At 44.6% G+C, this 15,917-nt stretch overlaps 1 protein-coding gene across 1 annotated transcript in view; it reads left to right on the top strand.

The window, feature by feature from the left end:
* Window positions 1-1,306: 1,306 nt before the first annotated feature.
* Window positions 1,307-15,917, top strand: part of LOC101656217 (retinol dehydrogenase 11) — a 58,577-nt gene continuing 43,966 nt past the window's right edge. The window contains exons 1-3 of the mRNA XM_004696434.2: window positions 1,307-1,566; window positions 2,916-3,155; window positions 7,421-7,513. Of these exons, the coding sequence (XP_004696491.1) occupies window positions 1,389-1,566; window positions 2,916-3,155; window positions 7,421-7,513 (511 nt within the window). The 5' untranslated portion in view covers window positions 1,307-1,388. The remainder of the gene's footprint in view (window positions 1,567-2,915; window positions 3,156-7,420; window positions 7,514-15,917) is intronic.

The following is a 15,917-nucleotide window of genomic DNA, read 5'->3' on the forward strand; positions in this document are numbered from 1 at the left end:
TGCCTGTCGATTTCTTCCAAGGTGTGGCTCACTGAACCCCAAAGGGGTCAGTTGCCCCGTTGCCCTAAGAAAAGTTAGAACCCTGCTTTCAGCGCACAGCCCCTATGACCACCCTTAGGGGGGTGGGGGTTGTGATGGTGGCGTGTGTGTGTGTGTGTGTGTGTGTGTGTGTGTGTGTGTGTGTGGAGGGGAATGGGGGTGGAGGTGGGGAGGGGCAATGAGCTAAAGAAGGCACAGAGGGGCTGGGAGAACTTGGGGAATTTCTGTTTGCTAGACAAAGGAGAGATAGCCTTGCTTGCGCACAGCGATTCAAGACAGGAGGATCCTGTTGTTGTTGTTGTTGTTGTTGTTGTTGTTGTTGTTTGCTCCATAGACTCCCAAGGCCCTGACATCCCCTAGAACTCTGCTAATTGACTTTGGAGTGTGACTCCAAGTGGAGCTTTGGGAGCCGGATTAGCACTTCCCTAGTATGGCCCGTAGGGGGAGCGAGCGATTTACATTTGACAGCTATCCCAGAGGTTGGCGACGGGAAACGCCCCGTGGCCCCTGGGAAGGAAAGGTTGGCGACCCTCTTCCATTAATGTACAAAACCAACCAAACAAACCCACTGCTACGGACCCGATGCGGTCTCCTGGTGACCCTATAGAACAGGATAAAACTGCCTCTGTGGGGTTTGGAAGACTGTAACTGCTTTTGGGGTTTTGTTCTTTAAAAACAGTTTTATGAGCACTTCATCCACATGTCATAGGATTCAATCCTATCAAAAAGAGTTGTCCAATGGTCACCATATTCAATTCCAGGACATTTTCTTCTTCCTTGTAGTCCTTGATATTCATGTAATTTTTTTTTTCCTAATTGTGGCAACAGCAACAACAAAAACCCTGACACAACAGCACATTCTCCCATTTCACAACTTCTCCTTGTAACTGCTGGAGAGAGGGTAGAAAATCTAGCCTTTCCTCCTACGCAGCAGCTGGTCTCTGGTTGGGTTGACCTTACCCACTGTGCTCTGTGGAGAACAGTGCCGAGAAAACCCCAGGGTCACCACGCATTGGGTCTCCTTGAGTTAGAATTCCCAGAAAGGCAACAAACAAAGGCAACAAGAAGGTATGGGGAAACATTTGTTTTTTTCAGACAAACATTGACTCAGAGTTGTGACTAGGGTGAGGCAATAGCAAAATTTAAGGAGGCACTCCTGCTCGGTTCTAAGAAACATGCTTGAGTAAACTCGTCTATCTGTGCCTCCTTAAATTTTGTACCTTAGGTACCTCACGTGTCTCATTCTTGGTTCCAACCAACTTTGACAGCCCTCCTTCCCTTTTGCCTCCTCTATTTTTGAAGTCGGACTGCAGTGCTTCATTGGCAGGCTTGCAGCTGCAGCGTCAACTATGTTTCTGTGGGCTTCACGCAGCATCCTGGCCTGGTGGGCTCTCTCTGTCATCCTCATTTTGATCCTTGTGCTCGGATTGTGCATAAGGCTCTGGCAGAGGTCTTGTCCCTGGGACCTCCAGCTCTGCTCCACAAACTTGGCTGGGAAGACAGCAGTGGTGACCGGGGCCAATAGTGGTGAGTGCTTCACCCCCGACAGTTCTAACTGGGTGGAGAGAGGGACCATCACCATCTCTCAGGGAGCCTTGTCCCCCCTACCTTTGTTCCACTGCCTCTTCTCTCTTCTCCTCTCTGCTCCTCGCCCCTCTCCTCCTCTCCACATCTGCCCTCTCACAGGTCAGAATGGTGTGATGGAGACAGCTGAGCCTTTCCAACTTCACAAGCAGGGAGCAGGATCAACTGCACAAGGCTGAGTCCTATGAGGCAGGGGTCAGACATGCCCCCACCCTACCGTCTTTTATAGTATCCTGACACCTACTGCCCCCACCCCACCCCGAACTCTCTACTTGTCTTTCTGTTGGATTTGCTCCCTGAATCAGTGACAACACAGGATTCGCCAACAGTATTCATGCTCACGGAGTTTATTAAGGAAGTAACAGGTTACAATTCAGGATCAGAAATGACCCAGGGTACAGTTCAGGACAGATTCTTCTCAGCAGTCCTGCAGGCACACCAATCTCTTGCAGGCATTTATCTTCTCAGCCCTGCAGCCAGGGCTTTGCTTTGGGCAAGTATTTAGCTTGCTTTAGCCCTGCTAATCAGTGCTCAGTACCCTTCTCCACACTGCTCTACCATTTCTCACTCCATGGGTCCAGAAGCTCATTGCTCTGTCTCCTCCTAATCTCCCAGTTCTGCTGCCACCACCACTTGCCATTTCTCCGGTTTCACAGCACCATCTCCTGGGACAAGAAGGCTCCTGTGCAGGGGCTTTGGGTCTAAATGACCTGCCTTTTCTTTCTTGGTGACGGTGAGATCTCCTTTCCACTTCTGGGATGGCTCTTTTTAAATTGAGTGGATGGCAAAGACCAATGCCCACCTTCAAACAAACAAACAAACAAAACCAGAAAAACTCACTGCCTTTGAGTCGATGAGTCCCTGCATGAGTCAGACCATAGCAACCCTGGAGGGGTTATCTCCTGACTTTCAGAGATGGTAACTCCTTACTGGAATCGAAAGGTCATCTTGCTCCCTCGAAGGGGCTGGTGATTTTGAACTGCTGACCTTGAGGTAGCAGCCCAGCAGGTAAACACTGCTCTACCGGGGCTCCCCACGTTAGTGTTCTATAGGAGCCCTGGTGGTGTAGTGAATTCCGTGTTGTGCTGCTAACCTCTAGGTCAGCAGTTTGAAAACAGCCTCTCCCAGGGCGTGGAAACCCACAGAGGTAGTTCTACTCTGTCCTATAGGGTCTCTATGAATCAAATTGACACAATGGCAGTGTCTTTCTGTTTTTGTTTTTGTTTTTAAATCCAGCCATTTGGCAGGCATTACAAAGGGGAACATAATGTAATTGATTGCACCACCTACAGGTATTGGGAAGTTTGTGTCCCAAGAGCTGGCTTGTCGTGGGGCCCGAGTGATCCTTGTCTGCCGGAACCGAGAGCAAGGAGAGCAAGTCCTAGCTGAGATCCAGGCAGCATCAGGCAACAACCACCTGCTGCTTGGCCTGGCGGACCTCAGCTCCCTGGCTTCCATTCGGAGTTTCGTCCGGTGGCTTCTGCAGGAAGTGTCCGAGATACACCTGCTGATAAACAATGCTGGGGTCTGTGGTATGTATCTGGGCTTACTCTTCAAACACATTTCACAAGCTACAGTTTCCCCTCAGGGAAAATAGCTGTCCCTGTAGCCTAACACATGCATTCCACTGAAATGCTCTCCAGGGGCCCTGTGACACAGTGGTTCCACTCTGGATTGTTAAGGGAAAGGTCAGCGGTTTGGAACTAGCTGCTGCTCAGGGGGGAAAAAGAGCCCTCTATCCCATCAAGGATTACAGTCGCAGATAAAATGCAACACCTTATTTGCTCCCCCTTTTAATCCATTTCAAAGTTGTATCAGTTTAAAAAAAAAAGGCAAAGGGGAAATTTATATGGCTTAAGTGTGTGGTGAATTTTCTCTGAACAGAGACCAGAGAGGATGTGAGTAGCCTTGCTGTCATGCAGAGTGCATTGGGGAGTGGATGGTGGCACATGCGGCGAGGTTAAAATTGAACAGTTCATCGTTTGACCCATTTTAAAGTTGTTCTAATTTTTAATATTTTCTGCCGTGTTAGTCTGGGTACTTTAGAGAAACAAATCCACAGAAACTCATGCATAAGAGAGCGTTTTATATAAAGAGTAAGTGCACATCAAGAAAACATCCCAACCCAGTGCTGCCCAAGTCCACAAGTCCAACATTAATTAGCTCATATGTCCGGCACGGATCCACAAAGTCCTCCCCCAGCTTACCAAGCACACACTATGATGCCAACTGCAGGAGGAAAGCCGAATCAGTGAGCATGTCGGCATCACAGAGCTGGCAGGGGTCTCCACAAGGCTGCTCCAGCACCCAGGGCTGCATCGGGGTAGGTCCATTGGCTTCTCCTCAGGGATGTCTTGCAGGAAGTGAGCTTTTCCAGTGGAAGCAGGGAACTGGATAAGGTAGCTGCACCCTGATCTGACCATCAGATGCAAGAAACCCGAGAACTAGAAAGGCGAGGTTCACTGAGCCATTTATCCCTCCGCCCTTCCATTAACCCTACATGTGTTTATCAGCCAGGTTGGCACAATAAACTACCAATCCACTCCTTGCCAACTTGGCACATGTACGTAAATAATTCTTTAGCCTTACAATTGTAATTAAGTAACACCTACATCTTAATCCTATAATCCTGTGTATATGTTCCCCTACCTATGAAAGTTTGTAAGCCAACCACTTCATGCCTTTATTCCCCAAATTTTGGATATCCAATTTCTATACTGCCCACTTAAAACAACCCTGTGCTCTGAGGAGACAATCATGTTTTTTGACATGAAGAATCTTCATTCCTATTGGTACATTGTGAAATCCTTATCCATAAGCAAAGTCAAATCTGGATAGACCATCCATAAATTTAGCAACAATATGCACCAGTTCACAGGCTCAAAAATCTCCATCAGGTCAGGTTCTGGTCAGCTAAATGTGGGCTGCTTCCCTCAGCCTCCACAGGGTGCCCATTGGACGCCTTGCCTTTAGACTATGGGCTCTCACCAATACTCAACAAGCCTAGCCCCCTTGTGCTAGGTCATTAACTTTATACCAGTTAACCCACACTCATCTCCCCGCCCCCCTGTAAACCAAGTCCACAGGTGTCAGTGGCCAAACTCAACCATCTCTTTATTGCTGCATTTCTCCCACTTCCACTCAACAAGTACCTCCAGATGGTCACCTAGCAAGCATTTCAGCCTGCTCACAGGCTCCCTTTATCATTCAGTCTTAGGGAGGAGTTCTTTTCATGATTCCAGATTTTTTCCAGATTTTGACAAAGACTACTGGTTCCTGAGTACTCCAAAGCACTAGGTGGGGCATATCTTTTCAAAGCTTTCTTTGCAGGCATGTCCTAAACTCATCTAAAGATCAAATTTTAATGGCTGAAAGCAAGTGGGCTTACAAACTTTCAATTTTCATACTTCCCATATTTTCCCCAGAAAACAACCAAGTAAACAGTGCGGCTTTATCTGACCTCTGGCTAGACGAAGAAGAAAAGCTACCATGAAGGAGAGGTCAAACAAACATCTACTCTCCATCTTATGATTTGTTTCTCCAGTACCCCACTCCCAAGGTACCATAATGTGTGAGTCTGGGTACTTTAGCGAAACAAATCCACAGAAACTCATATGTATTAGAGAGAGTTTTATATAAAGGGTAAGTGCACATCAAGAAAACATCCCAACCCACTGCTGCCCAAGTCCACAAGTCCAACATTAGCCCATATGTCTGACACCAATCCACAAAGTCCTCCTCCATCTCACAAAACACACATAATGATGTCAACTGCAGGAGGAAAGCCAAATCAGTGAATGTGTAAGCGTCTCAGTGCTGGCAGGAGTCTCCACAAGGCTGCTCCAGCACCCAGGGCTGCATTGGGGTAAGTCCATGTGGCTTCTCCTCAGGGATGTCTTGCAAGAAGTGAACGTTGCCAGCGGGAGCAGGGAACTGGCTAAGGAAGCTGTACCCTGGTCCAACCATCACAAATCAAGAGACCTGAGAACTAGAAAGGCGAGGCTCACTGAGCCATTTATCCCTGCACCCTTCAATTAACCCCACATGTGTTTATCAGCTAGGTTGGCACAATAAACTACCTCAAGCCACCCCTTGCCAACTTGGCACGTGTACATAATTCGTTAGCCTCACAATTGCAATTAAGTAACACCTACATCTTAATCCTATAAAAACAAACATGTATTCTCCATCTTATCCACATAGGGATAATTGGCTTGGTGAGCCTCGCCTTTCTAGTTCTTAGGTCTCTTGCTTTGTGATGGTCGGACCAGGGTGAAGCTGCCTTAGCCAGTTCCCTGCTTCAGCTGGCAAGGCTCACTTCCTGTAAGACATCCCCAAGGAGAAGCCACATGGATTTACCCTGATGCAGCCGTGGGTGCTGGAGCAGCCATGTGGAGACCCCTGCCAGCACTAAGATGCTTACACATTCACTGATTCTGCTTTCCTCCTGCAATCAGCAGCATTGTGTCTGTTTTGTGACATGGAAGAGGACTTTGTGAATTGGTGTTGGATTTATGTTGGACTTGCGGGCTTGGGCAGCACTGGGTTGGGATGTTTTCTTGATGTGCACTTAACCTGTATATAAAACTCTCTTATACATGAGTTCCTGTGGATTTGTTTCTCTAAAGTACCCAGATTCACACATCTGCTTCCTTTTCAACTGAGTTTTTCCTCTATTTTATTTGATTACAAATAGGGTTTTTGTTTGTTTGTTTGATTTTGTATGTCTTTTCTGTATATGAAATCCAGGATAGGCAACTCTGTAGACACCCTAACTAGATCAGTGGTTTCTTGGGGCATGGCAGGGTGGTTGCAGGGAAATGGGGAGCTAATAACAAGGAGTGTGTATTAGGCCAGATTGACTAGAGAAACAAATCCCAGGATCCTCACAAATGGATAAGAAAGAGCTTTATATCAAGTCCATCAGTGGCTCCAATGGTGGTGGTAACTTCTCAGGACTCTTACAGTTCTTAGAACAATCCATACATCAATTGTATCAAGCCTCTTTGTACATTTGTTGCCATCATTCTTTTCTAGACATTTGCTTTCCATTGAGCCCTTGGTATCCGCTCCTCTTTTTTCCATCCTTATCCCTCTCCCACCTTCGTGACCCCTTGATAAATTATAAATTATTATTTTCATGTTTTACACTAACTGCTGTCTTCCTCCCCACATGGTTTCTGTTGTTTGTCTGTGTGTGTGTGTGTGTGTGTGTGTGTGTGTGTGTGTGTGGTTATGTGTTGATCATTGGGATCGGTTCCCCCTTCCTGCCCTCCTTTCTCCCCCTTCTCCCTACTCTCCTGGTATCACTACTCCCATTCCTGTTCCCGAGCACGCCTACACTTTCATAAATCTTCAAGTTGACGTGAGATTATGCAACACAGAGTACAAGAAAGCAGAAAATGTTCTAAACTTGATGGTGGTAATGATTGTACAAATAAGTCTTCTTGATAGGATTGAACTATTGAATTGTATGATATGTGGATTGTGTCCCAATAAAACTATTTTTGAAAAAGAGTTACAGTCTCAGAAACCCCACAGGAACAGTTCTGGCCTGTCCTATAAGGTCGCTATGATTTGGAATCAATTCAACGGCAGTGAGTGAATGAATGCTCTAATTCATAACTCCCCTAAAAAGCCTATTTTGAGTGGTAGCCCCAAATGTCATTGCCCCTATACATCTGCATGTGCTTATGCTTAGAGTATTTCTACTGAACTCCAGTACATTCATCCAGATCTGGTCCTCCTGGGAGCAGGTCCTCCATCATCCTCCACTTGTGCTGTTGTTTCCTCCCAGGTATCCCTGAGAAGACACTTACTCCAGAGGGCCTGGATGTCACCTTTGCCACCAACTATGTAGGTCCTTTTCTGCTCACCAATCTACTTCGAGGTAAGGAAGGAGGGGTGCCATCTTTTGTTCCTGGGTCACCCTTTGTACCTCATACTTTTAATCTCTCCCTTGGCTACCTCCTTCCCACTAGTGTCCAGCTTTTTGGTGGTAACCTCGTTGAATGGTGACCCAGCACATTTTTCTCATAGGTTGAGATACCACCTGGCGTAAGTCAGGGCTGGGAGGCCAGTTAATAGAATCACTGCATGACTTTAAGGCAAATTCATGGGTAACTGCGTGGCAAAGATCTGCATGAACCTGATTCTCACCTGATGGATTCAGGCTTTACCGTCCCATATTTCTTTTTAAATCATTTTATTGGTGGCTCTTACAGATATTATAACAATCTATCATTCAATTGGTTCAAGCATAATTGTATAATTTCTGCCACCATCAGTTTCAAAACCTTTTCTTTCTTTTTGATATCTTTGTTATCAGCTCCTCTTTATCCCCTCCCTCCCCACCCTCCCCCCAGCAACCGTTATTATTATTTATGTATTATTATTTGCAATATCTTAAACCATCCAATGTATCCGTTCACCTACAATTCTGTTATTTATTCCCCTTGAGTGGGGTTATGCAGTCATCATTGCTATCAGTTCCCCCTCCCCCCCTCATCCTGTACCCTTAGGGAATCCTTACTCCCATACTGTTTCTGAAGGGTTTATCTATCTTGGCTTTCATGCCTCAAATGCTCTTAATTATACAAATGAACCTACACAGGTCTAACAAGATCAATGAGGTAAAACAAAGACCATAATAGTAAGGAGAGGGAATATTAAAGAACTAGAGGATAGGTATGTGTTTCATCACTGCTATACTGCACCCTGGATATGTCATCCCTTCCATGTGGCTCTTCTGTGAGGTTCTGTCCAATTATCTTACAGGTGGGTTTGGGGTCTCCCCTTTGTCCATGATCCTTCGTGTCAATTTGATTGCTTGTTTTTAAACTTCTGATACCTATCCCTATCGACACCTCATGATCACACAGGTTGGTGTGCTTCCTCCATGTGGGTTTTATTGTTTCCCTGCTAGATGGCTGCTTGTTTATCTTCAAGCCTTTAAGACCCCAAGCACTATATCTTTAAAAAAAAATCATTTTATTAGGGGTACATACAACTCTTATCACAATCCATACATACATCAATTGTGTAAAGCACATTTGTACATTCATTGCCCTTATCATTCTCAAAACATTTGCTCTCCACGTAAGCCCCTGGCATCAGCTCCTCATATTTCCCCCTCCCTCCCCACTCCCCACTCCCTCATGAACCCTTGATAATTTATAAATTATTATTTTGTCATATCTTACACTGTCCGGCATCTTCCTTCACCCACTTTTCTGTTGTCCGTCCCCCAGGGAGGAGGTTATGTGTAGATTCTTGTAATCGGTTACCCCTCTCCACCCCACCCTACCCCCACCCTCCTGGTATCACCACTCTCGGCACTGGTCCTGAAGGGATCATCCAACCTGGATGCCCTGTGTTTCCAGTTCCTATCTGTACCAGTGTACATCCTCTGGTCTAGCCAGATTTGTAAGGTAGAATTGGGATCATGATAGTGGAGGGGGGTAGGAAGCATTTAGTAACTAGAGGAAAGTTGTATGTTTCATCATTGCTACACTGCACCCTGACTGGCTCATCTCCTCCCCGAGACCCTTCTGTAAGGGGATGTCCGGTTACCTACAGATGGACTTTGGGTCTCCACTGTGCACTCCCCCTCATTCACAATGATATGATTTTTTGTTCTCATGATGCCTGATAGCTAATCCCTTCAACACCTTGTGATCACACAGGCTGATATGCTTCTTCCATGTGGGCTTTGTTGCTTCTGAGCTAGATGGCTGCTTGTTTACCTTCAAGCCTTTAAGACCTCAGACGCTATATCTTTTAATAGCCATGTGTTAGACAGGGTTCTCTGGAGAGATAAAACCAAATTGCTGATAATTTAATATATTTATTTATAAAGATAATTAGATATATAACACAAGAAATGAACTGTTAAATCATATACAGATAGAAATATAATACAAGAAATGAACAGTTAAATTATAAAGCAGTACAAATGGCTCAGTGCAACTCACTCCCGTGAGAGAGGGTTATGAGACACTAGCAGTCTTTCAAGTCGAATCTGCTGGTAGGTTTTCCTCTATATATAGAGAGAGCTAGGCTATTTTAGCACAGCAGCCAATCACAAGGCAGGTCACCAACTGTCAGCCAGGTCACCAACCACCAGTCCTCAACTCCAGAGATGTCTTAAAGGGACCTCAACTTACAGCAACACAGTTCACAGGCTAGGCGTCCCACAGGTAGTGTAGCCTGTAAATTGAGGCACAGAACAAGCAAGGCAGCCGCACACTGATCAAAGAGCGAGAAACAAGAAAGGCGAGGGTCACCGAGCCATTTATCTCTCCGCCCTTCAGTTAATCCCACTTGTGTTTGTCGGCCAGGCTGGCACAATAAGCTATCTCAGCCAGGTACCATCAGCTTTCTTCCCACATCTGCTTATGCACCCATTTTGTCTTCTGTGATTGTGTTGGGAAAGTGAGTATCATATATTGCCACATTATTAGAACAAATGGCTTTTGTACTGAGGTAAGATTTAAGTAGAGGCCCCAAGCTCATATGCTTCTTTGTTGTATTTACATATATATATACTAACACACACATAGACAATACACCTATCTTTATATATTTACATATACACATATCTATATTTATACCTATACCTTCCCACATTTCTAAGGTTCTTGTCCCAAGTCACTTCCCTGGCACTTTTGGTCTCTGACCTTAACCACATAGAATTAGGTAAGACTTTAATAGTAGCCACCTGAGCTAGGTTAAGCATCCCAGCCACCTGGCTTCAGGTCAGTGGGTACCATCTTTGGCTCAGGAATTTGTACAACTCCCTCCTCTTCAGCCCTGTTAGTTCTCTTCCCGCACTACACCCCCATCCCATTCTAGCTCCTCGGAGCTGTGTCACTGGGTTGGAAGGATTCTGTCCTTCAGATCATCAGCACAACAGGCGGATGCCGACCTATGAAGCAGGAGACCATAATGGTGTGCCTCTTCTGGATGCGTTCCTTCTCTTTGTCCTGTTGAAGACTCAAGAAGGGATCTTCATAACATATACTTGAATTTGGGTTTGCCATCAAAGAATATGGCAGCGTCTGACAGGACCTAAAGTTGTCCTTTCTGGCAGGCTTTCTGGGGGTGGAGGATTAGCACCAGAGAAAGGGGTGTTTAAGACCACCACATTTCAGACACCATAAGGAACCTGTGAAGTAAGTGCTCTTAGATTTTGAACACTCGTGTCAGGGCTTTCTGAGGGTTTTTGTTGGTTTGTTTTATCAAGTCTTTGTGTTGTTGTTTTTTCATTTGTGAACCGTTAAGGCTTTCTCTGCAGGCAAAAGTAGAAATGCCTTTGATGATCTCATCAAGCTTCCAGAGCAATAGCAAGTAAAGTTCTAAAACACTAAAATTAGTTTCAAGCTTCCAGAAGCAATAGCAAATAAAGTTCTAAAACACTAAAATTAGTTTCCCGCCCTCCCCCTTTCCCTTATCAGGACACTGATTTGGGGGTTGTTCCCCAAACTGAATCTGCCAGAACTTATTTTGAATGGTAGTGATTATTTGGAGGAAACAGGCTTTCATTCGTGCCCTTTCTTTCCCCTGGAAAACTTGTTTCATGGGGAGAAGTTTGTTTTCTGCTTTGGGTTACAGGTGCTTGGTCAGCCCTCTGACTGACCTTTTAGTCAGTGTTCCGGTTCTGTATGCCGAGGTTTTTTGACCCAGAGTAAATCTAGATACTAGTGCTCTGCTTCAACCTATAATGGGTATAATTCTAGTTTCAAAGAGTTTATGTGCAAGTTGGTGAGGGGAACTACACGAAATCTCAGTCTTTTGACTAAGAAATCTGATAAACCAAACGTACGGCTTCACTGTGCTAATGGTTGTAATTAAACTGTCACCCTCTTGTGCACCTTAAGATTGGATCTTGAAAGGAGATCTGCTTGAACCAGTGTTTTGTTGAGACAGAATGGTTCCTTCAATATGATATTGCCTAATTTGATCTTATACAAGGTGAGTGTAGAAGACACTCTTACTATGGTGATTAAAGAATTTCTATGTAAATTCGTGATAAGAGGAGGGAATGAGAAGGTCATTCACAACTTTTGAAGGGTGAACTTGGGAAGGGCATTTCACATGTTTTCTTCCTAATCATATTTTTAACTGATTTTTTTTTTTTTTTGCTTTTGCTTTTGGTGATCCAGCCTTTATGCATTAGGCTGCCTGGATTTCAGATTTGCGTTAGGCTGCCTGGATTTTAGATTTATCTTTGCACAGTGTCATAGCAAATGATTTGTCTTTATCTTTGTCATGTTTAACACTTAATAAAGGGTGTCTATAAAATATATCTGAATTTTGAGGGGGTCTCCTTTTCTTCTTTAACAAAGGTTTAGTAAACATGTAGGAGAGGACCAGGGAGCATGACAAAATTTAAGCTGTTAAATTACAAGCTTAAACCTTATCGATTAGTTTATGTTGCATCCTTAGGTTGTTACATATGAGAGTTATTTAATAAGGCATGCTGTCGGGGTCTATCCCACCTGTAGTCTGTCTCTTTATCTTGACAAACTAAGTTTCTACCTTAGTTACAAATTTACAAAGGACTCATAGAATATCAGATCTTGAATTTGGAGCAGTAGGTGTGCCAAAGCCTAAAGATTACAGTGAGGAGCCCTGGTGGCATACTGGGCTACATATTGAGTTGCTAACCACAAGGTTGGTGGTTTGAATGCACCAACTGCTTTGAGGGAGAAAGATGAGGCTGTTTACTCCTATAAAGATTTAGTGGCTCAGAAACCCAAAGTTACTGTTCTACTCTACTCTAAAGGGTAGCTATGAGTTGGAAGGAACTTGATGGCATTGAGATTTTTTGGAAGGTTCTCAGTGAAATTCCTAAATCCATTTTGAGTCTCAACATAAATTTAGCCTCCACTGAGTTCTGTTTGGCCCTTGACTGGCTATATTAAAGCCCTTGGCTTCAGGTAGAGTGTGTTGGGAAGAGGTTTGCTGCAATTCTCCTGGTCAGCTCTCACAGACTTGCCTGGAAATGAGGGTTGAAAGACAACCTGGTCAAGAGGCATACCCTGATTAGGTGGTAGGAGAACCCCAGTACCAATCCTGGAAACATTTTAAATCTGCACTGGGGAGCATTCATAATCCATTCCCTGCTTCAGTGGTCCCAACTGCAATGACGATTAATTTATCTGTCACCAATCATGATTTTGCAACCGATTTCTTTAGTTTTCCATCTTCCTTTTGGACATTATAACTTCATATTGATGGTCTTCCTCATCCAGATGATTAGTGTTTGTCTTTGCCTTGTCTTTGTCCTGTTTAAGACAGAATAAAAGGGTCTTTATAAAATATATTTTAATTTTAGTTATTTCTACCCCCCAACCCTGGAACAATAAAAACACACTCAAAATCCCTAGTGAGTAAAATTTTTAATTTTGGGAGTCAGGATTTTGACCTAAGACACAGGAGCTCCCTTTATTATCGTTACCATTTCTATTTCCTACCCTCCTGCTGACCAAAGCACCTTCTCTGGGGACCAGCTGCACAAACATTTTTAAGAGGCACGGAGCAATTTTTAAAAATCACTTTATTAGGGGGTCATACAACTCTTATCACAATCCATACATACATCAATTGTGTAAAGCACATTTGTTCATTGCCCTCATCATTCTCAACACATTTGCTCTCCACTTAAGCCCCTGGCATCAGTTCCTCATTTTTCCCCTCCCTCATGAACCCTTGATAGTTTATAAAATATTATTTTGTCATATCTTACAGTGTCCGATGTCTCCCTTCACGCACTTTTATGTTGTCCATCCCCCAGGGAGGAGGTTATATGTAGATCCTTGTAATCCATTCCCCCTCTCCACCCCACCCTCCCTCCACCCTCCTGGTATCACCATTCTCGGCACTGGTCCTGAAGGGATCATCTGCCCTGGATTCCCTGTGTTTCCAGTTCCTATCTGTACCAGTGTACATCCTCTGGTCTAGCCAGATTTGTAAGGTAGAATTGGGATCATGATAGTGTGGGGGTGGGAGGAAGCATTTAGGAACTAGAGAAAAGTTGTATGTTTCATCGTTGCTACACTGCACCCTGACTGGCTTGTCTCCTCCCTGCAACCCTTCCATAAGGGGATGTCCAGTTGCCTACAGATGCGCTTTCCCCCCTCATTGACAATGATATGATTTTTTGTTCTTTGATGCCTGATACCTCATCCCTTCGACACCTCGTGATCACACAGCCTGGTGTGCTTCTTCCATGTGGGCTCTGTTGCTTCTGGCGTGGAGCAATTTTTATCTAGGTTAGAAAACCCTGACTTTTGCCTCCTTTGTTTTTTCAAGAAGTTAAGTCATACTTTGATTAAAAGACTAAAAGGCTTCTTTAGAAAAGCGAAAACAAAAATCTTAGTTTAATTCAAAACAGTGTTTTGAATTTTATCTGAAGTGTTTTAGGGGAAAAAGAGACCCCCAAATGCAAATGTATTTTTCCGGATCCAAAAGTGGAGTTCCAGTCCAGTCCCTTCTACGCCTCCTCCTGTTATGATTAAAGAGAAATTTCCGCAATGTTTGTCCAAGGGGACAAAGTTTCTTTATTATGCAGGTATCCAGAGTGTCAGCTATTGCCTAAACCACTCTTGATTCTGCAATGCTGTTCCACGAAGCGTTTGATACAGTACACTGAACGGGGAGCTGGAGCAGAGGAGGCGTACTGTCAAACTCTTGCTGAGACACAGAAGAGGGAAGTGGAACAGCTCGTGGTGAGATTCCGTTAAAGCAGTCGGAGCAGGTGCTGGTTAGCACAACATGCTTTCCCAGGCAAAGCCAGTGGGTGGGTGAAGGGAAGGTGGCTGTTCTGAGGTTCACCAAGGAAGCCTGCTGTCACAGTGGCACATCGCATGGCGCAGTTGGTGCTGGGGGTGGGTTGGGGTTTCAGCTTAAAAAGAAATGGCGTTACTTAGGGTAAAGTGAGCCGTGGCATTCCAATGTACAATATTTTGAGATGAAATCAGCCAGGCCTAGGGTCCAAGTCCTTCTCAGCTAGGAAAAATGCTATGGCACTTTGCAAAGACAAATCCAACGAGCCTAAAACGTGAGGCCCCGAACTCTAAAAGCAGGAAGAAGCTCCGTGAACACATGCCTATTAGCAAGAAATGGTTTGCCTTCTCCCCAAGGGCCAACCGCCTTTCCCGAGTTCACCCACCAAACGTTGTGAGGCACCGTCTTAGAGCAGACAGAAGGGACAGCCGCCCTCACAGACCTCTTTTCTCCTCCTCTGATCACAGGTTTTCATAAAGATCCTTCGATCACCATAGTAAGCCTGTCTTTTACACTTGACTCTTGTAATATCAAATTAGGGTAACTGTAAGACAAAGGAACCATTCAGTCCCCTCTCCTAAAACAAAACAAAAACTGTCTTACACTGATGACAGATCTCCTTGCAAGACTTAATTTTTAATAAATCATTTTATTGGGGGTTCTTACAGCTCTTAAAACAATCCATACATCCATTGTGTCAAGCACATTTGTACATATATTTCCATTACCCTTTTCAAAAGATTTTCTTTCTACTTGAGCCTTGGTATCAGCTCCTCATTTTTCCCCTCCCTCCCCTACCCTCATGAACCTTAAATTATAAATTACTATTTTCATATCGTACACTGTCCACTGTCTCCCTTCACCCATGTTTCTGTTGTTTGTCATCCTGGTTGGGGGTTGGGGGGATTATACTTCGATCATTGGGATTGGTTCCCCCTTTCTTCCCCCACCATTTCCCTGCCCTCCTGGTATTACTACTCTCAATATTGGTCCTGACGGGTTTATCTGTCTTGGATTCCCTGTGTTTCCAGCTCTTATCTGCACCAGTGTACATGCTCTGGTCTATCCAGATTTGTAAGGTAGAACTGGGGTCATGGTAGTGGGGGTAGGAAGCATTAAAGAACTAGAGGAATGTTGTATGTTTCATCAGTGCTATATTGCACCCTGGCTGGCTCGTCCCTTCCTTGTGACCCTTCTGTAAAAGGATGTCCAATTGTCTACCGATGGGCTTTGGGTCTGTACTCCAACCCCGCCCCCTCATTCTCATCAATATGATTATTTGTTTGGGGTCCTCTAATGCCTGATACCTGATCCTGTTGACACCTCATAATCACATTGGCTAGTGTGCTTCTTCCATGTGGGCTTTGTTGCTTCCCAGCTAGATGGCTGCTTGTTTATCTTCAGGCCTTTAAGACCCCAGATGCTTTATCTTTTGATATCCGGGCACCATCAGCTTTCTTAACTACATTTGCTTATGCACCCATTTTGTCTTCAGTGACCGTGTC

This window comes from Echinops telfairi, unplaced genomic scaffold (assembly GCF_000313985.2).
Source record: "Echinops telfairi isolate 266 unplaced genomic scaffold, ASM31398v2 ScPeMD7_9;HRSCAF=40, whole genome shotgun sequence".
NCBI classification, from domain to species: domain Eukaryota; kingdom Metazoa; phylum Chordata; class Mammalia; order Afrosoricida; family Tenrecidae; genus Echinops; species Echinops telfairi.